Below are 20,878 nucleotides of genomic sequence, written 5' to 3' on the forward strand. Positions count from 1 at the left end.
TAAGTGTGGAGGTGATGGTGGAGAGGCCATCAAAGTGGTATAGGGATATGGATATCCTGGGGTAGGCGGAGGAAGCCAGTGGGGAACGCTTTCTTTAGAAGGAGTTGGGTTTTTGCCTTTTAATTTTGATTTCAGATAAATAGTGAATATTTTTTTAATGTTTATTTATTTTTGAGAGAGAGGGAGCACAAACAGGGGAGGAGCAGAGAGAGAGGGAGACACAGAATCCGAAGCCGGCTCCAGGCTCTGAGCTGTCAGCACAGAGCCTGACACAGCGCTCGGACTCACAATTGCAAGATCATGACCTGAGCCAAAGTCGGATGCTCAACTGACTGAGCCACCCAGGTGCCCCATGAATAATTTTTTTTAGTAAAAGTAAGTCCCATGCAATGTTTAGGACATACTCATGCTAAAAAATTGTTTGTCTGAAATTCAGATTTAGCTGGGCTTCCTCTATTTTTATTGGCTAAATCTGGCAGCCCAGTGCTGAGGTAGTTTGACAGGATGTTGAGATTGTTCCAGGCTGAGGGAACAGGACAAGCAAAAGAAAGGACTCGAGGTACAATTAGCCCCATCTGGTGCTGAGAGCTAGCTAGGGAGAGCCAGAGGATTCCGGCTCCACCAATAATTATTTTGCATCTATAAAGTGCCAGAAGTTCAGTGATCTATGAACCCAACCACTACTCTGAACTCCCAATACACTTCCTTCCTGCCCATTTACCCTTTTACCTTTCGGTTGTGGTCCCTAGACCAGTGATCGGCATCAGCATCGCCTGGGGACTAGTTAGAAAGATTCTTGGGCCTCACCCCGGACCCACTGAATTAGAAACTGTGTGGGTCAGGCCCTGCGTTATGTGTTTTAATAAGCCCTTCAGGTGATGCAAATACCAGTTGGAAAACTACTGATCTACATGTCAAAATATTAAATGAGTGGAGTTGCTTAAAATCAGGAACCAGGTGTAAGAAATATTTAGGAAGTGATGGATGGTTCCCGGCAGACGAACTCCTGCCCCTCTACAGGGCCCAGTCTCTAGTCATCGCCAGACATTTGTTGCAGTGAGGAAGCCCAGCTGTAGTGTTGCCAGGTGTTTAGAATTTTTAAGAGATGGGCATGTGTTAAAGATTTTATTTGACTCCAGGGGCGCCTGGGTGGCTCAGTCGGTTGAGCGTCCGACTTCAGCTCAGGCCATGATCTCAATGGTTTGTGAGTTCAAGCCCCACGTCGGGCTCTGTGCATGACAGCTCGGAGCCTGGAGCCTGCTTTGGATTCTGTGTCTCCCTCTCTCTCTGCCCCTCCCCAGCTTGCACTCTGTCTCTCCCTCTCTCAAAAATAAATACACATTAAAAAAAAAAGATCTTATTTGACTCTTTAATGAAGACACTGATGAGATGTTACAGCCAGTTCAAAGGAGAATCCAAAGTACAGACACATTTATAGCTCAGGAATATCGAAATGAACGTGCAGATGGAGACAAACTGGTTTTTCCACATGGAGAGGGTTGTATCTTCCTGGGACAGAATTCATTTGCATGCCTATAGACCGTAACTTTTCATTGCTTTTATTTAACCTACAGCTTTCAGAGATGTAACATAATTCCCAAAGAACCAGAAAAAGATAACAGAAGGATGTGCTATAGACAATGCAGTTTTCATTGAAATACAAAATGTCTCCTATATGAATAATGTTCTAGTTGGAAGGTGTCTCCTAAAATTCTTGTTGAAGCTCTAACTCCCGATGTGATGGTATTTGGACCGGGTTGGCTTTGGGAGTTAATTAGGTTTAGATGTGGTCACAAGGGTGGGGTGCTCATGAAGGGATTAGTGTCTTTATAAGAGAACGAGACCACGGGCATGCTTTCTCCCTCTTCCCTCTCTTCCCACCTCCCTCCGCTGCCTCCTCTCCCCCCACTTTGTGAGCACACAGCATGAAGACAGCCCTCTGCAGACCAGGAAGTGAGGCCTTACCAGGGACCCAATCTGCAGCACGTTTGGACTTCCCAGCCTCCAGACCTGTGAGAAATGTCTGTTGTTTAGTCCACCCTGTCTGGGATATTGTGTTATAGCAACTTGTTTACTAAGACAGGTAAAAGGTTTAGCATAGGGGCACCTGGGTGGCTTACTTGGTTAAGCATCCGACTTCGGCTCAGGTCATGATCTCACAGTTCATGGGTTTGAGTCCCGCATCGAGCTCTGTGCTGACGGCTCAGAGCCTGGAGCCTGCTTCAGATTCTGTGTCTCCCCCTTTCTCTGCCCTTCCCCTGCTTACGCTCTGTTTCTCTCTATCTCAAAAATAAATAAACGTTAAAGAAAAAAAAAAGGTAGCTTAGAAGCAGGCATACAAAAACGTGTAGAGCCTTTTTGTGACAGTTTCCATATAGAAGGGTGCTATGGGCAGCAATCTGCCAGCAGGAGATGTGTGTGGCTAGGCTTATTTTGAAACAGCACAACGGTTGTACTTCACTTAGATTGTGTATTTATTTGGGGTAAGGATATCACTGGGCCGAAAGGGTGCCAAGAGCAAGCACCTAGCTCTGGAGGTCCCAAACAGACCAGGTCTGGCCATTCACTGCTGACAAAATCCAAAAGCAGAGAGCCAAGGGGGGTAGGGGGAGAGTGAAACAAGAAAGGGATTTATTTCTGTGAGCCGTGTAACATCTCAAAGACTGTCTCCAAAGTGCCAAAAGCACTTCCAGGTTTATGTAAGGAAAATGTGGGACAAAGGTCGGTGGGTACTGCAAGTGGGCAGTGAAGATCAGGTCACGATTGTCTTAGGGTCAGGTAGGACGGGTCTTGCTGGCTCAGGGTGGTCCTTCTTGCTTGAGGGGGTAGTTTTGTTTCCCATCACGGGATGCTTTCCTCATTGAGGCTTTTTGCCTGTTAAGAGCTTGATCAATGAGAAAGTTTGAGGTCAAAATTAGAAAGGCTGATGTACTCTTTCAGAGAGGGGACAAAGCCCCACAGCTACCTCTTACTGCTTCTAGGGTTCATTTGGCCATTCAACAAATATTTATTGGCACCTGGGGTTATAGAAGCATAGAGTTTTTGCTTTTATTAGTGGGGCGAAACAGACAATGGAGTCGACAATTTGTGCTTGGAAGGAAAATTATGCATTGCCTTTCTTCATGGCACAGACATCTCACAAGGCGGTTACTCATAGATGAATGATAGTGATGCAACCCTCACTGCTGATGGAAAAGCTGGTTTTGTGTCCCTTTGTCCATATGTTCCAACATTCCGTTATTCTGTATAAATTTACCTTTTTAAGCTTTTTTGGTTAACATTTTATTTTTAAGTAATCTCTACACCCAGTGTAGGGCTTGAACTTATCAACCACAAAACCGACTCTCATCCTTAGCAACTGAGCCAGCAGACGCCCCAACCTTTTTTCTCTTTTGAATGGATTATAGCATCTGCTTGCTGCCCTTCTAATTAGTTAAAATATTTAATACGTGCTCATTTCAATATGTGTGAGAATCATGACTTTTTCGGGAAAAATTATCCTTTAGCAAAATAAGCAAACCTGTAGTATATCTATGGTGTAATGTACGATGGAGAAAATAAGGGAGTATAGAGGAGAGCGGGCGTGTCATTTCAGAGAAGGTGCTGTGGCGCAAGACCCCGCTGGTTAAAAATACCCCCAAACTATACCGAGTTTATCTGAAATCAAATTTAAGTGAGCGTCCTGCATTTCATCCGACAAGCCTACTCCAAAAGGAGGAGAGCGCGCAGGCCTCGCGAAGTTGGCTTGATGGGCTTTGATCCCATTGCTGGTGGAGAAGACCGGGCGAACGCAGCCCCGACAGAGGGGAAGCATCTTGGTAAGATACCTCCCCGGGCCCCTAAGACCGCAGGGAGGCGGGGGCCGGAACGGTGGGCGGGGCCTCACATGGCCCCGCCCATCACGTGCCAAACCCGCGCCTGCCGCGTCGGCAGCCCCGGAGCGCGCCGGACGGCGGCGGCGGCAGCCAGAGGGGAAGGGGCGGCAGTGGCTTGAACAGCGGGGTTTGGGCCATGGCGGCGGCGGCAACGGTGCCTGCGGGGGCCGAGGCCGCGGCAGGGGCGGAGTCGGCCGAAGGGCCCCCGGGGCCGGCAGCAGCGCTGGAGCTGTGGCTCAGTGAGTAGCGGGGCCGCCCCTCGGCACGGGCCCAGAGCCACACGTGAGGCCTGGCTTCCCGGCTCCCCAGGCCTTTCTTCGGACGCGGCGGCGGGCAGGTGGCCGCGGGGAGGGGGCTGGGCTCGGCCGGGGTGCGGGGATCGGCCCGGGTGCGGCGCGGCGGGCCCGAGTCTACGTGCTCTGCTCCCTGCCACTGCCCACCATCACTGTCGTCGTAGCTCATAAACCTTAAAAACGTAATGGCTAGCGTTTGTTGAGCTTTTCTTTTGTGTCAAGTACTCTGCTAGAAGCAGTCCAGCCTTTGTTAAACCTCATTACGACCCCAAGAGGCAGCTTCTATTATTAACCACGTTTTGGAGATGGGGACGTTTACACTGAAGGGGACTGGTTTTATTCGTGCAAGCCAGGCAGCCTCTTGCGGTCTCTTTGGAGCTAGCACAGATCGCTGGCTGGCTGCGGTCGTCAGTGTCAAAACAAGCCCTTTATACCTTTTGCGCGTGTTTACTCTGGCCGGACTTATGTGTATGGTTAGCTTCACGACAGCCCTCGGGGGTTGGGGTTGTTATGTCCTTGTGTTACGGATGAGGCATTGAAATTCAAAGAGGACAGAGACCGTGCAGCTTGTATTGGGCTCTGCTAGGTGCTGGAAATCCTCTGAGATGCATAACACAGGGCCCTTGATCACAAAGACATTGTTTAATGGGTCCAAGCCCACAGTAAGGGCACCTTGTCATAACTAATGGACATTGGGGGTGGGGGCCCACAGTGGTGGTAGGAGTTGATCTGTTTACCTGGGGATTGTCACAGCAGATCTAGCATTTAAGTGGACAGTGTAGGCAAGAACATCTCTCAAGCACAAGAAACTGCATGTGCAAAAGCTGGGGACAAGAGAGCGTGGAGCATTCTCGGAACCAGTAGTTGGTAGTGCTAGAGTGCAAAGCCTGAAGAACAAAGCCTGGAAAAGAGGCTGCAGGGCTAATTGGGGCTTGTATGCTGCAGAAAGGAGTTTATATCTTATTCTGGGGTGGGGTTGGGGTGGAGTTTTCAGCTGGAGAATCTGATCCCGTACACCTATTAACAGCATTACCTGCAGTCATGTGGAGCCAAACTGGTTAAGGAGGAGAGTAAATACAAAAGGTCTTTCGGTAGTGTTGGGGGGCTGAAGAAGGACAAAGGCATTGGGACTGACAGTAGAAATCATTAGTAGGCACAGCCCGCAGCCTTGATGCATTTAAATGGAGGCAGGAGACCAGAAGAAGTCTGGGGTGGATCTCTGGGTTCGGACTCCGGGTAACTGGTTGGTTAGAAATGACTCACCTGTGAGGAGGACTTGTTTAAGAAGGAAGGGATGGTTGAGTTGTGGAGTTTGACGTGCAGGTGGCACAGCCAAAAAGAGACCTTCTCTTTTTGTGGGAATCTTCAGTTCATTGACAGAGAGCTTTTCCAGAGCAGAGGTTTGCAGATGGAGCGTGGAGGACCTCACCATTTAGGAAGCAGGTGGGGAAAGCAGCCTGACACGGGCGGAGCGGACACAGGCAGGGGGAGAGCTGGGAGGGCGGGGAGCCACAGATCTCAAAGGAGGGGTGCAAGTTGGTAGGTAGCTTTGCTGCAGAAAGATGGAGGTGGGTCAGGCAGGAGAAGGGGGAACTTTGAATTTGGCAACTAAAAGGTTACTGATGAGGCATCTTTGAGTTAAATGGTGGGGACAAGCGGCTAATTAGCTGGTGGAGAACATGCCTAGACTGGAGTTGCCAAAAAGAGAGTCAGGTGGGCTGGGTGCAAGGATGGCTGTCAGCTGACCCGGTACAGGAGCTAACAGGATACAAGACTGCCAGAGGAGGGGGTTCTTTAGCCCCAGACGTTTTAGGCTACTGTCCCAAAGGTGCTGGATCTTCTAGTTCAGGTAGAGCTAGAACCTACATTTTTATGTAAAATCTCTTGAGTTTTGAAGAGTTGGCAACGACTCTGAAACATAAAGTTTGGTGTAGGGAGAGAGAGTAGCCCCTGGTCACTAGCCTTTTTTTTTTTTTTTTTTTGATGGCCTTTGTGAAAGGAAGGAGGGAGGGTAGCTAGAGGGAATTCAGGTGTAAAGGAGATCTTACAAGGAGAGGGGCACTTGTAAGCCCCTCTTTAGCCTGTTGTTCCTTTGAGGAACTATCCTTAAATTCCAAGTCCAGTGCTGTAGCTCCTGGCAAGGGGCTTGATGATGCTGTGGGAGGTCAGAGCCCGAGCAGAAAGGGGTGACTTGGCTTCACAGAGAAGGGCACCTTGTGTTTTTCTGAATGTTTGGGGAAGGAGATAAAGATGATTACACATGCAAATAAGTTTCAGTATCACTGCCCCCATTCCCTGCTGAGTGTTGGGGGCTGCAGTGGAACCAGGGGGTCCAGGAACGAAGTGGGGAAGTTTGGGAAGGGAAACAAAAGGGAGCCCACCTGTATGGTTGAGAACAGGGTTTCTCAACCTTGACATCAATGGCATATTGGGCTCCATAACAGTGTTGTGGGGCCTGTCCTGTGCATTATAAGATGCTTGGTAGAATCTCTGGCCTCAATCCATTAGATGCCAGTAGCACACACCAAAATGTCCAGATAAAACCAAAAGTGTCTCCAGATATTGCCAAATGTACCCTCGGGGAGAGGGGCAGGATCACGTTCCTCCTTCACACTTGAGATCCTCTGAGTTTGGACCTCCAAGTGTTGATTGGACATCAGAAATGTTTCTTCTAGTCTTCGTGGTTGTGTGATTCTCCACCTCTAGTAGGATCAGAGGAGGCAAACTACGGTTGAAACTAGATTTGCTGGGGATGCCTTGGTGGCTCCGTCGGTTGAGGCTGAGCATCCAGTTTCAGCTGGGGTCATGCTTTCAGGGTTTATGAGTTCGAGCCCTGCATTGGGCTCTCTGCTGTCAGTGCAGAGCCCACTTTGGATCCTCTCTCCCTATCTCTTTGTCTCTCCCCTGCTTGCGCACGTGTTCGTTCTCTCTCTCTCTCTCTCTCTCTCTCTAAACATTAAAAAAAAATAAAAACCTTTAAACTAGATTTGCCGGGATGGGGGGAGTGGGGCACAGTGGACTTGGTGCTAAGGAAGGACAAGGAGGTACGGAGGGGGTGATGGTATGGCAAGGACAGTATAGCTGCGTTCCCTGAGTCTGGGCTGGATGGAGGAAGAAGTCACTTTAGCTGCAGTCTGATGACTGCCAAGTTCAGGTCACTAACAGATCTGGCCTCAGCGGGCAGGGCAGCTGTGTCTCGAAGATGGGGATAGTAGTAACCTGTCCTTGTTAGAGTTGTTAATACATGTGAAACACTTAGAATAGTGCCTGGCATGTAGTGTTAAATATTATTATTATTAGTGTTTTCAGCTGTGAATGGGAGAAAACTCAGTCATATTGGCTTAGCAGAAAAAAAAAAAGAAAAACTTTGGACCTAGAGCTGGGGAGGAGTAGTTCTCCAAAGGAACATCAGGAAGCTGTTACTCTAAGCTTATATTTTAAAAATACAAATAGCAGGGGTTCCTGGGTGGCTCAGTGGGTTAAGGATCTGACTGTTCATTTCGGCTCAGGTCATGATCTCGAGGTTTGTGAGGTCGAGCCCCCACATCGTGCTCTGTGCTGATAGTGTGGAGCCTGTTCGAGACTCTCTCTCTGCCCCTCTGTCACTCGTGCTATCTCTGTCAAAATAAGTAAACATTAAAAAAAAAATACAAATAGCGGGGCACCTGGGTGCCTTAGTTGGTTAAGCGTCTTCGGCTCAGGTTATGATCTCACAGCTCATGAGTTCGAGCCACATCGGGCTCTGTGCTGACACCTCACAGCCCAGAGCCTGCTTTGGATGGATTCTGTGTCTCTCTCTCTCTCTCTGCCCCTCCCCAGCTCATGTTCTGTCTCTCAAAAATAAACAAACATTTAAAAAAATTAAAATACAAATAGCAGCTCTGTGCATTCTGTAACCCTCTACCCTCAAATTTAATTGATTTTGGTTGCTGTTCCACATGACTGCATAGATCTGTCTCATTTTGTTACTGAAAACCTCTATGTCCCTTTATATGGGTATACTGTAATTGATTTAACTCACTGTCCTCTTAGTGGGCCTTTTAGCTTTCTGGCCAGTCCCATGCTCTTCCAACCAGCACTGGGGCCCCTCGGTCTCTAGGATGGTAGCTGCAGGTGTGCTGCCAGGGGCTATTTGCCATCTTCTGTGCTTAAAGTGGGGTGCTCGGTAAATCCCTTTCTTCCTTCCACCTGGACCTACCCCCAGGTGATGTATCCTGTCTTCCTTCCAGCCCCCCTTTTGTGCCTCTTTTGGAGTTTGGGGTGGTCAAATTGCAGTCTATTTATATGCTCCCAGCTTCTGGCGGGCTGAGCTCCTTCTTTATCTTGGAGCATGGCATAGGAGATTCCTGTGGTGGGTCTCGGTACCCAAGACACATCCAGTGTGCTTAGTTGAATGACCGCTGGACTACTGTAGGGGTCAGTGGTGCTTCCTGAAGGATTGAATTCTAAATGCTCCTTGAGGCGACTGCTTGCTTCCCCACAGCCCCAGGGTTCCCCTTTCTAGCACAGGCTGCTCAGAGCGCCACAGTCATGACTCTAGTGGTTGGTTGGCAGCTGGTGTGAGATGATTTGCCTTCTGATTTGGCCACTCTTAGATGAGCTATTTCACTCATGGCTGGAGGGCTCAGCTGTTTTCTTAATACCTCTCATCCTGCAGCAGGCTTGAAATGGATAGAAACATTGCTTTTATTAAGCAGATAGATGGTGGTAGTGTTGTTTGTCCTGCCCAAGTGCCAGCTAAATAAATCCACTAGGATGGCCCCCGGGGAGGGCTGTGGCAGTCACGAGAAACAGAGAAGGGGTTCTTTGAGTTCTTCCTTGGCCATGCCCTGCTTGCCCCCAGCCACTCCTTGGGGCAGATGGGTATCCTACAAACCTGGGTCAGTGCCATGGCCTGATCAGACCCAGCTGATGGTCCCCTGGGGGTCGTTTTCTCTGGAGCTGCTCGAGGCCTCTGAGATAGCTTGACAGGCCAGCATTATGTTTTGGGAAACCCAGTTGTTTCAGAACTGGAATACCCATCTCCTGGAGTCAGAAATATGTCCAGCCAACTGGTCAAACTGTGTATAGCAAAGGGTGAATCATTCATTCATTCAATAGATCTTTGTGCCGATTACTATTCTGGGTGCTAGAGCATGTGAAGGTGAATGAGACTGATCTTCTTGCTTTAGGGAGCTGATGACTTAGTGGTGAGAAAATCGAAGAAACTAGTTCCCAAAGAGGCCTTGTCTCTGTCAAGGAACTGAGTTTACCTTGAGAAATGTTTGGGCCCCGGCTTGGGCCAGACCTGGGACTGAAGTTCCGTTCCTGTTGTTTTCCAGTTTTTGTGGCCGGGTAGGCTTCTTTACCTGTAAAATGGTGAGATGATGATGGTGTTCTCCCTTCTGAAGATTAGAAGGAAGGGAGGCTTGGAAAACACTCAGCCTGGTGTATGACACGTAGTAACTTCTTAAAAAAAAAAAAAAAAAAAAAGAAAAAGCATCTAATACTATTATTGCTATTATTTGGGGGCTGGGATAAACTTTGAGGGAATCCTCATGATACCAATAAAAAAGAAACTCTTACGCTGTATAGATCTAGCTGCTTTGCCTTGGCTAAGGGTTTGGAACATGACTTAATTTCATAGAAGTATTTTCTTCCTTTGGAAAAGCTGGTGCCTGTCTAACTCTTTTCACTTGGTGGTGGGGGTGGGGAGATGCCGGAGGAGGAAAGCTGGATTCTGTAGGTCTCTGCCTCTGGGTCCAGTTGCATGTTGAGGTCTGAATGCCTGGAGGCGTCAGCCTTGACCTTGTAGTGAACTAAAACTTCAAGAAGCTTAAATAGGACAGAATTATTTTAGATGAGTCACACCTCCTTAATCAGAATCTCCGGAGTCACTGCTTTAAATAATTTATTTCATGAGTAATTATTTTGTGCATTTGAGTAAGACATTGTACTAAGCACTGCAGGGAATATATGGCTTTTGCCTTCTAGAGTATTTTTTTTTTTTAATGTTTGTTTGTTTATTTTTTATTTATTTATTAAAAAAAAATTTTTTTTAACGTTTATTCAATTTTGAGACAGAGAGAGACAGAGCATGAACGGGGGAATGTCAGAGAGAGAGGGAGACACAGAATCTGAAACAGGCTCCAGGCTCTGAGCTGTCAGCACAGAGCCTGACGCGGGGCTCGAACTCACCGACTGCGAGATCATGACCTGAGCCGAAGTCGGATGCCCAACTGACTGAGCCACCCAGGCGTCCCTTGTTTGTTTATTTTGAGAGAGAGAGAGCTCAAGTGGGAGAGAGGCAGAGGGAGAGAGAGAGAATCCCAAGCAGGTTCTGTGCTGTGAGCGTGGAGCCCAACGCGGGGCTTGATACCATGACCATGAGATCATGACCTGAGCCAAAATCGAGACTCAGACACTCAACCGACTGAGCGAGCTATCCAGGCGCCCAGGAGAGGATTTTCAAGATATAGCATAGGGAAAGAGCTTTGAAGAGGAACAGGTGAGGGAATGTGGGCATTGCCAGCCAGAATGGTGTTAGCGTTTTGAGTCTTACTGTTGAGGTGGACAGACACATGACTTCCACATGACAGAAGTGTGACTGTCATCAGGAAAGGTTATACTCTGCTTGACCCTGGGATCTTTAGTAATTGGAAAGGAGGAGAATCTCGGGGGCTAGAGCAGTGGGAGGAGGTTTTGGGAGAAGGTGGAAAGTCAGATGGGCCTTGAAGAATGGGGTAGGATTTTGAGGAGAGGAGTAGAGGGTCAGGCAAAAGGAATAATGTCAGAAACAGGACCCTAGAATCAGCCTGTTGTAGAGCTTGAAAGATCTTCTCTGTCAGGATCAGGAAGGTCTTTCCCTGGAGAGGTGGGTAGGCCCCAGAGAACTGGACAGGAAGGAGTTGGGGTGGCAGTTAGGAAAGCCTAGGACAGAGGCCTCCCAGCAGCTCCTTTGTGAGAGAGCAGAGCCTGGTTTAGTCTGGGGTGGGACACACGTGATGGACACACTTTCTGGGAGACTAGACAGAAATTGTAGGCAGCAGCAGCAGCAGGAGAAGAAGCTGCTGTCATCCAGCATCAGGAAGGTCAAAGATCGCCCCTCCTCCCCTTAGTGGAGCATGGTCTTAAGTTAGGCCTTCTGATAATGCTCCTTCTGGAGGTGTCTCTGTCTGTGCCCCCGTGCCTTCGACGCTTAATGTCCTCAGATGTCATCCAAATACTAATGTCCAGTGCAGGGGACCCTAGCATGATTGGATCTGGGGTCCCTGGGAATGTGTAAGTTTATGGAAAGGAACAGCATTTTAAAGAGTGAACGTGAGGAGGTCCTTTTATTAGACCACACAAGCCGCTGTTACGTGGAGAAGCTTCTTACATAGGACGCTCAAAAAGCACTTCAGTAAGCTGAGGGTTAGTTTGAAGGGTATTGTTTTTGAGGAGACGGTGGGATGACCAGGTGGAGCCACCTAGAGCCTTGTGGTATGTTCTAAACTTAGTTCACACAGTTCAGAAACTTACAACTAACCTCCCAGATTCTGGTCCCTGCTCACCCTCGTTGCAGGGCCAAAGTGGGGAAGTCCTGACGGGAGGCATGAAGGAGGCACACACAGGCCAACCCCTGCCCCGGAAGTAGAGTCTCTTGTAGGACAAGAGCTTTTGTGTTCATTCAGTCAGCAGATCTTCACTGCAGCCTCATCATGTGCCAGACACTGTGCCTGATGGTGGCCAACTGCACAGCCAGGGTCCTGTCCCTTTAGCTCTCTGCCTGCGAGTTGTGATCCCTTGCAGGAGTGATATCACAGTCCTTGGCTGCCACTTTATTTGCAGGGGGGTGGGGTGTATGTTTATTTTTATTCTTTATTTTTATTTCCTTGACAGATAAAGCCACAGACCCAAGCATGTCGGAACAGGATTGGTCAGCTATCCAGAATTTCTGTGACCAGGTGAACACTGATCCCAATGGGTAAGGTGACTTTCACACACATATACACACACCTCAGATAAGGGGGATACGTCAGACTAAGTGCATGTTTTTGTCTCATGGGTCTGTTTTACTTAAGAGAAAGAAGGTAAGGCTCTCTTTCCTTTTTTTTTCCCCTCCATGATCTGAGAACACTTTTTCCCAAAAGTCATGTTTTTTTGTTTGTTTGTTTGTTTTTAAACAGAATAGTCCACTTGTAATTGGCAATTATTTGGAAAGAATTTTAGTGTTAGAAGACACTACTGTTGAGGAGACCTCTAAATGTTATGGGTAGGATGTAGCAAGGTTATGTAGCAATGCAATAGAGATCAGTGTGTTCTCCATAATTTAAATGTCATCTTTCTTAAGAATAAGCAGGAAAAGGGTAAGATTTTGTTGATTTCTGTTCCCAAAGCATCTGGATAGGAACTGAAGAATCAAGTCAGTCATCAGTTGTTTAATCTACATGTTGCTGAATATTCAGCATTTGGAAATGAGTGAGAAGTTTGATCACACTTTCTGCTCTAGTGTTTATTGAGCATTTGTCATCTGACAGGGTCTATACTGCTCGTGACCTGGTTACACGCAGATCTGGCCCTGGGTGTTCAGCTTGCACTTTTAGAGATGTTAGGGGTGGGTTGGCTATGGGCAGGATGATGTGCTGCTGTGGACGGGAGGAGGACAGCAGGTGCTGTCACTGCAAGAAGATGGGTAGGGGGTTGGTCTCCTCAGAGGCACGTGGGTGTGCTGGGTGTGAGTCAGTCCACCTCTGCCCTGGGACCTGTGCTTCTGGAAGAGAGGTGACTCGACTGAGCATACTCAGCCATACTGGTTGGTTTCTTCCTCTCTGCCCATAGCCCAGGTCTCTCTGTCTTCCTTTATTTTATTTTACTAAAAACTTTTGTTTTCAATGTTTACTTTTGAGAGAGACAGAGTGTGAGCGGAGGAGGGGCAGAGAGAAAGGGAGACTCAGAATCCAAAGTAGGCTCCAGGCTCTGAGCGGTCAGCACAGAACCCTACATGGGGCTCGAACTCATGAACCGTGAGATCGTGATCTGAGCTGAAGTTGGACGCTTAACCGACTGAGCCACCCAGGCGCCTCTCTCTGTTTTCCTTTAGCCCAACCCATGCACCCTGGCTACTGGCCCACAAGATCCAGTCTCCACAAGAGAAAGAAGCTCTTTATGCGTTAACGGTGAGTTTGGCTTGCCCCTTAGCGTAAGCTTGCCTGTCGTGACACTAGAGAGTGCTGGGCCCTGGTCGCATTTCAGTGTGGTGGAGAGCATCTAAGAGGGAGTTCTGGGCTCGGGTTGCCCCATCTGAGGTCTGTTTCTAGAGAGCAGCATTGAGCCCGCTGTGTGGGGAGAAGAGAAGGTTTTATTTCCTTTTGTCTTCCGGAGACCAGGGCTGACAAGTTCAAGTGCCACATGTACCAGGGCCTGACAGGTTACATAAATGAGTGAGCCGCGGGGTGAAGACAGAAACACAGGCGAGGGCCGCCATAGCATAGGGCCAGCTGGCTGCTGCCAGGTGTGAGTCTGGGCCCAGAGTTGCTAGAACTTTGTTTTCCAAGAGAAGTTGGAAATTCAGATTTTTAGATGAATTCTCTGAATTCATTGATATTTGTGACTAATTTGAAATGTGAAACAGTAGTGTGGACCAAAGAAAATATGTGCAGGCCCATCCTGCCATGCTGGTGTGAGATGAGCTGTGAAGCCAGCAGGCAGCCTTTGGCTGAACAGCCCTTGTGCTTCACATACCAGATTCCTCCCTCTGAGGAGGAGATGATTCTCTAGCCAGTTTCATCTGCCCAAAGGGTCTCCTTAAAAGGTGACGTGGCCTCTGGGTACATGTCACCGAGCTTCTGCCTGGGCACAGACCTGATGGTTACAGTGAGATCAAACAGGTAGCATTTTTTCCTTAGTCTGAAAATGTCACCCTTCCTCAAACTTCAGTGTCCTGTAGTCTATTTTTTTTTTATTTTTTTTTTTAACATTTATTTATTTTTGAGACAGAGGGAGACAGAGTATGAACAGGGGAGGGTCAGAGAGAGAGGGAGACACAGAATCTGAAACAGGCTCCAGGCTCTGAGCAGTCTGCACAGAGCCCGACGCGGGGCTCGAACCCACGGACAGTGAGATCGTGACCTGAGCCAAAGTCGGACGCTTAACCGACTGAGCCACCCAGGCACCCCTTCAGTGTCTTTGTAGTCTTGAGAAAACATTCATCATGGTTCCAGCAGATGCTCGTCAGATTTGAGATGAGTCCTGAAGCCGGTGGTTTTCCCTTCTCATGGGGGTCCTGTGTCTGTGCAGGTGCTGGAGATGTGTGTGAACCACTGTGGGGAGAAGTTCCACAACGAGGTGGCTAAATTCCGCTTCCTCAATGAGCTGATCAAAGTGTTGTCCCCAAAGGTGAGCACCGTGGGCTTGGCTCTGTTCCCTGTACTGTACCTACCCCTATCCTTCCACCTCGTGTCCCCTAGAGGTACCTCTTGTCCAGAGGTAGCCCTGCTTACAGCAGAGCCTGCCAGCCTGTCTCCAGTTTGTGACAGAGCTGAGAGGGGATGTCCTGCATGTGACAGCTTTCCTCTTTGTTGGTTCGTAACCTTCAAGGGAGCTTCCCAGGTATAATCTGAAATCGGCCTCTGCACGCAGGGCAGGGAGAGCAGAGAGAGGCCACTCTAGGTTGGTAGGTGGCAGGGTTAATAAGCAGAGGTTTATATAGAGGTCTTAAGTGGATTCAGTCAGGTGTCCTGTGTGGGTGTTGTCCATACCACATCACTGTCTCGCGACTGTCCGTATTCCGAGGACAGCGGAGGGGCTGAGAGATCTTTGACTGCCCAAGTCCAGCTTGCAGGTCAGCTGGTGGTCATGTCTTTTCCGATGGCCTTCCCCAAGCCTCTCCAAGGTCTAGGATGCTGGTCATGTTCATCAGCAGTGCTCTTTGTCCGTGTCTTCACGTTCTCCCTTTAAAGATGGCCTTGCGGTGGTGGCTTGGAGGGGTGAGGAACTCAAGCTTGAGGACAGGTTGTTTTCTTTCTTTCTTTCTTTCTTTCTTTCTTTCTTTCTTTCTTTCTTTCTTTCTTTCTAAAAATTATTTATTTATTTTAAGTTTGTTTATTTTGAGAGAGAGAACAAACATGAGTGGGGAGGAGCAGAGAGAGGGGGAGAGAGAATCCCAAGCAGGCTCCATGCCCAGCGCGGGGTTCGATCTCACAAACTGTGAGATCATGACCTGAGTTGAAATCAGGAGTCAGACTCTCAACAGTTGAGCCACCCAGAAGCCCCTTGAGGACAGGTTTTTTTTTTTTTTTTTTTTTTTTATGGCAATGGCAAGAGATACCAGGTGTGGCTTTAAATTTTATGTCCCTTCTTGCCTGTCCTTGGCACCTTTTCTCCTGGCCCCTGTCTTAGCAACACCATTCTCGGGTACCTAACATTGATGGAGCCCTCCTTCACTACTTCTCAGCAATTCTCTGATATCAACTGTGTGTCCTACAATTTAATTCATTTCAGTTCTGCCACTAACTACCCAGAGTTATTACATACCTTACCTGTGAAGGGCTCAGTCCTACCTAGACTGTGCTGCCGACTTCAGATAGCAGATGGGGTCTCAGGTGTCCCCAGGCTACTTCCTCTGCTCTCTGACCGACTGCAGATTCAGGGGTTCCCATGACGCCTTCTACCAGGTTTCATAATTCACTAAAAACACTCACAAGAGGTAGGAAAGCACCGTACTTGTTATTACCCTTCTGTTATACAGGATGTAGATGGAAGAGCTGCATAGACCAGGGTCTTGGAGGAAATGGGGAGCAGAGCTTCCCCACCACCCTCCTGGTACATCACGTGTTTTAACCAGGAAGCTCTCTAGACCTCGTTTTACCTGGAGTTATGTAGACATTTTGATTAAATCACTGGCCATGATTGAACTCTTATCTCCAGCCCCCTTCCCTCCTGGGGGTTGGGCTGGGGCTGAAATTTCCAACCCTCTCATCACACGGTGGGTTTTTCTAAAGTGGTCAGTCTCCCTTGAAACTAAGTGCTCACCATGAATGGTTAACATACACTGAGGTGTGGTTCAAGGGGGCTCATTATGAATAACAAAAGATATTCCTGTACCTCAAGAAATTCCAGGGGTTGTTGAAACTGTGCCAGCAACTAGGGACAAAGACCAAATATATTCTTTTAATATTCCATACTTGCCTCATTCAAAAAATGAGTGTCCCCGGTGGCTCTAATCTAGACAAGTATATGGTGGGTTTAATTTTAGCAGTTCTGGAGGGTGACTGCTTGAAACCCAGAAGGCACCCTGGGGCTGAGTGCCAGGGAGTTTAGCCTCTGTTGCCTCACCTCTCAACCAGCCATGGGCAACTCGTTTCCCTGGACCTCAGCGGCTACTTCTTTAGTAGTAGCGTGTGCTGGCTGGTCTGCTCAGTCCTTTCCAGCTTTCTAATTCTGTCCTTTTTATTTTCAGTACCTAGGGTCCTGGACCACGGAAAAAGTTAAAGGAAGAGTCATTGAAATACTTTTTAGTTGGACAGTCTGGTTTCCAGAGGATATCAAGATCCGAGATGCTTACCAGATGCTGAAGAAACAAGGTTGGACTCCATCGTTTACATTGCATTTCCTCTTCACAGAAGTATTCTTGCTTTTTTTGGTGAAAACTGGACATTTTGTGTAGGACAGGAGAGACTAAGACAAATAGGTTTTTTTTTGTTTTAAGATTTTATTTTTACGTAATCTCTGCACCCAACGTGGGGGCTCGAACTCACAACCCCAAGATCAAGAGTCGTGTGCTGTACTGACTGAGTCACCCGGGCATCCCATAAATAATTTTCGATCCCTGGCAATGGACAGACCTTTCCTTCTCGTGGGCAGGAGTTGAGCTGAGTTTGAGACTATTGTTGCTATAGCTACTCTCACTATACCAGATTTTAAGTTCCTACAGTGTTAGCTTGTGTTTAGTGTGGGAGCTGATTTGCTAGAGTTTGCCTCTGTATCTGCTCCATCCAAGCATTAGGTCTTCCTTTTTGCTCTGCACCTCACAGAGGGTTTTATTCCAGATACTTTCCTAACAGTTAACTGCTATTACTTGTTACCCAGTGCCCGTTAGCCTGGTGGGGGCAGGCACCATCATTCTCCATTCTGTCTAAGCCTCTGTCTTCAGTGGACATTGTGTCCCTGGGTCCCGGCAGGACCTGTTCGTGATCCTGCCCCTCCCCCAGGGCCACAGGGTTTTCTTTACTGTTCCTCAGCTGTAGTAAGTTTTCAGCACTGCTCTAAGAACTCCAGGGCTTATTGTCCTTCCCCAGCAGTTGAAGGTTCTGGAAGGAGAGAGAAGAATTTAGGTGGGACGTCAGGCCTTTCCCATTGTCTTTCCAGGAGTGCGGGTGAGGGCCCTGGAGAAGAGCCTGTTCCTCTCATGTTACAGGCCTCAGAGGTTGTGTTCTCTTGCTGGCGTATGCCAGCCTGTAAACCATTTAGAAACCATTTAATCTGAATTACTCACATTGGTGTTGCCTTCCCATTTTTCCTCAGATTCCAGGGTGTTTGTTGCCTTGCAGTCTCCACTCTGGTGGATTCAAGAAAAGTGGTAGATTTGTAGCTTGTCCGGGGTCGTGTTGGTCAGTGTTGGAGGAGCAGTTCATGCCTTTCTGTGTCCTGTGCAGAAGCTGGGAGTCTGTAGGGCTCTGTACAGGAGGGAACCTGGATTCAGGATGGACTATCTTTTCCTGTCAAACGTACTCACTGTTTGTATTTATTTATTTATTTACTTATTTATTTAAAGTTTATTTTGTTTAAAAAAATTTTTGAAGTTTACTTTTGAGAGAGAGAGAGAGAGAGCGCGCGCGCATGCACACGCGAGAGAGCACGAGTTGGGGAGGGTCAGAGAGGGAGACACAAAATCTAAAGCAGGCTCCTTGCTGTCAGCACAGAGCCCGACGCGGGGCTTGAACTCAGGAACCATGAGATCATAACCTGAGCCAAAGTTGGACGCTTAACTGACTGAGCCACCCAGGCGCCCAAAAGTTTATTTATTTTGAGATTGAGACAGAGACAGAGAGGAATGAACACAAGTGGGGGACGGGCAGAGAGAGAGAGAATCCCATCCAGGCTCTGTGCTATCAGCAGAGCTGGATGTGGGGCTCGATCTCATGAATTGTGAATTCATGACATGAGCTAAAATCCAGAGTCGGATGCTTAACCAACTGAGCCACCCAGGTGCCCCTGTAGTCGCTGTTTTTAGAAGTGTCATGGATCCTACAGTAATTTCTGGGCCCTGGGAGGTTTATGTACTTGCATACAATGATCAGTATTTTATATAGCATGAGGCCCATGGCCTACTAGCCCTAGGGTCTGGCTCTGTTCTCACTTAGTTGGCTCTGATGCCCCTGTCTTTGTGCTCCTTCCTTGGAGTCTCCTGAGGGAGGATGCAGAGCCTTGGTCATACCCTGGGTGTCTTCCTTTAAGGTCATTGACAGTGTTTTCCCAGTGGGACATCAGGAACTGGGGGTTTCTAGACTTTATGTGAAGTCAGTGGGTACCCATACCCATATCGTAACTTTATGAATTGCGTGTTTTAGGGATTGTAAAGCAAGACCCTAAACTACCAGTGGATAAAATTTTGCCTCCACCTTCTCCCTGGCCCAAGAGCTCTATCTTTGATGCTGATGAAGAAAAGTCCAAGGTAAGGAGCCCCTCCCTGACCTTGGTGACTGACCTGAATCTGATCGGACCCCTTCCTGTAGAGACTCCCCTGAAATATCCCCTGGAATGTGCTCTGATCCCTGAACCAAAGTGTGGGGGAATGTGGGGAGGTGCATTAGTGAGTTTTCTCTGGAGTAGGCTCTTCGAATAAGGTGACATAAGGTCTGGATGTTTTCTTCATGGATGGGCCACATAGTGAAGCCACGTTCTTTGTGCCCTCCACCTTATCTGTGCAAGCATTCCCGAGGGAGACCAGGTACAAAAGGATGACCCAAGTGGGCAGTGTGGATGATGAGTCGTATCCAGTGTATGTGTGGTACTAGGGGAAGATGGTGGAAAGAATTGGTTACATGTTGGCTCAGCTCTTTTTCTTTAGTGCCAGTAAGCCTGGTGCCACCCGTTTTCCTTCTGCCACTGCCTCCCATAATTTGTTGCTCCTCAGACATCAGTAAGGAGTGGGACAAAGACCTAGGAATAGCGTCAGAGTGCCTCTGAATGGGGAGAGGGCCCTGGAGCACTGGTGGTGCTTTTGGTGATTACTGTTCTCAGTCACACACAAGGTCTGGGAAATGTAGTACCAGGAAAGCTTCAGGCCGTGTGTGAGTCTGTAGTACGCGCTGCCTTCTCACTGCACCCCTCAGCTGTGCCCTTCCCTTGGACTTAGTTGTTCAGTGGCCATGAGGTCAGAACAAGCAGGGCCAGGTTCTGGGCTGCCTTTCTCTTTGGCCTTTCTCCTACTGATGCCTTACAGTTGCAGAGGGGGGAAGACGAAGGATGGCACAGACTTTGGAGAAAGATAGAATCCTGTGTCACCTTGGGCAAGCTGCTTATACACTCTGGGCATCAGTACAGCCATCTTTAGTGCCATCAGGGACGACCAAGTGACTCCCACGTCCAAGGCGTTTTGCTGGGCATGGGGAGTAAAGTGAACAAGATCACCGAGGTCTGTCACATCACAGAGTACGTGGCCCAGGACAGCCTCAGTGCTAGTGATATTTTGGGCCAGATCGTTTTCTTACTGGGGGCTGTTCCTGTTCACTGTAGGAAGTGTATAGTATCCTGGCCTCTCCTCACTGGATGCGTCTCCAGATTTTGCCAGATGTCTCTTGGGGGATATAATCCTCCACCCTCCTGCCCCATTGAAAACCTGTGGTCTGTGGGAATAGTCCTAATCCCTACATGGTGTCATTGTGAGCATTTGGTAAGATGATGCTTGTAAAGTAAGGAGGTGTTGTTCCTGTTCTCCTGTTGCTGCCTCTACTAGTCTGGGCCGTTTGCCACAGAGGGAAGTGGTTTCACCTGTTCTTTTTGTTCATTCTTCAGCTTCTGACGAGGCTTCTGAAGAGCAATCACCCCGAAGATCTTCAGGCTGCAAACAGGCTGATCAAGAATTTGGTCAAGGAGGTGGGCGTCTTTCCACTGGGTTCTGCAGAAACAGCATTTGACACACGTGTATGTGCGTGAGGGCATAGGTGCCCAATTGGACTGGAAAAAGGATGGGCTCTGGGCCCAAAACTGGGGCACAGCCACGGGCTCCCTGAAGGGCAAGATGGTGACTGGAAGCAGAAACCATGCAGGGTACTTCCCAAGTACGTTTGTCCAGGGGCCCAAAGCATTTCGTCGACCCTGGTTTCTGTCCCAGTGACAGAAAGTCTATTTGGGAATCTGTTTTTCGGAGGGATTGAGGCTGGTGGTACAAAGCTGCAGATTGCCCTGTCCCTGGACTGCATTGCCTTTCACAGGAATTCTCGGCCCACTGAGTTTTCTTTGCCCGCTGAGGGAACACTCCCGCCTACTCACTGTGTTAGTGACTTGCCTGAGCTCGCCAGCACAGTGCCTCTTTTCCCGTCCCTCATTCAGGCTTTATCCAAGGTTTCTGCTCCTTCACTTCCATCCTCTCTCTCCCGAAAGGAACAAGAGAAATCAGAGAAGGTGTCCAAGAGAGTCAGTGCTGTGGAGGAGGTACGGAGTCATGTGAAGGTGCTGCAGGAAATGCTAAGCGTGTACCGCAGGCCGGGGCAGGCCCCACCAGACCAGGAGGCCTTGCAGGTAAAAAGT

At 48.5% G+C, this 20,878-nt stretch overlaps 1 protein-coding gene across 1 annotated transcript in view; it reads left to right on the top strand.

Moving 5' to 3' along the window:
• The first annotated feature begins 3,914 nt into the window (after positions 1-3,914).
• GGA2 (golgi associated, gamma adaptin ear containing, ARF binding protein 2) overlaps positions 3,915-20,878 on the top strand; it is a 34,017-nt gene continuing 17,053 nt past the window's right edge. Inside the window, exons 1-8 of the mRNA XM_025916646.2 lie at positions 3,915-4,114; positions 12,029-12,113; positions 13,230-13,305; positions 14,426-14,524; positions 16,587-16,710; positions 18,697-18,800; positions 20,144-20,224; positions 20,732-20,869. Of these exons, the coding sequence (XP_025772431.1) occupies positions 4,012-4,114; positions 12,029-12,113; positions 13,230-13,305; positions 14,426-14,524; positions 16,587-16,710; positions 18,697-18,800; positions 20,144-20,224; positions 20,732-20,869 (810 nt within the window). The 5' untranslated portion in view covers positions 3,915-4,011. The remainder of the gene's footprint in view (positions 4,115-12,028; positions 12,114-13,229; positions 13,306-14,425; positions 14,525-16,586; positions 16,711-18,696; positions 18,801-20,143; positions 20,225-20,731; positions 20,870-20,878) is intronic.

Source organism: Puma concolor, chromosome E3, assembly GCF_028749965.1.
Source record: "Puma concolor isolate L17-30 chromosome E3, mPumCon1.1.hap2, whole genome shotgun sequence".
Taxonomy (NCBI): Eukaryota; Metazoa; Chordata; class Mammalia; order Carnivora; family Felidae; genus Puma; species Puma concolor.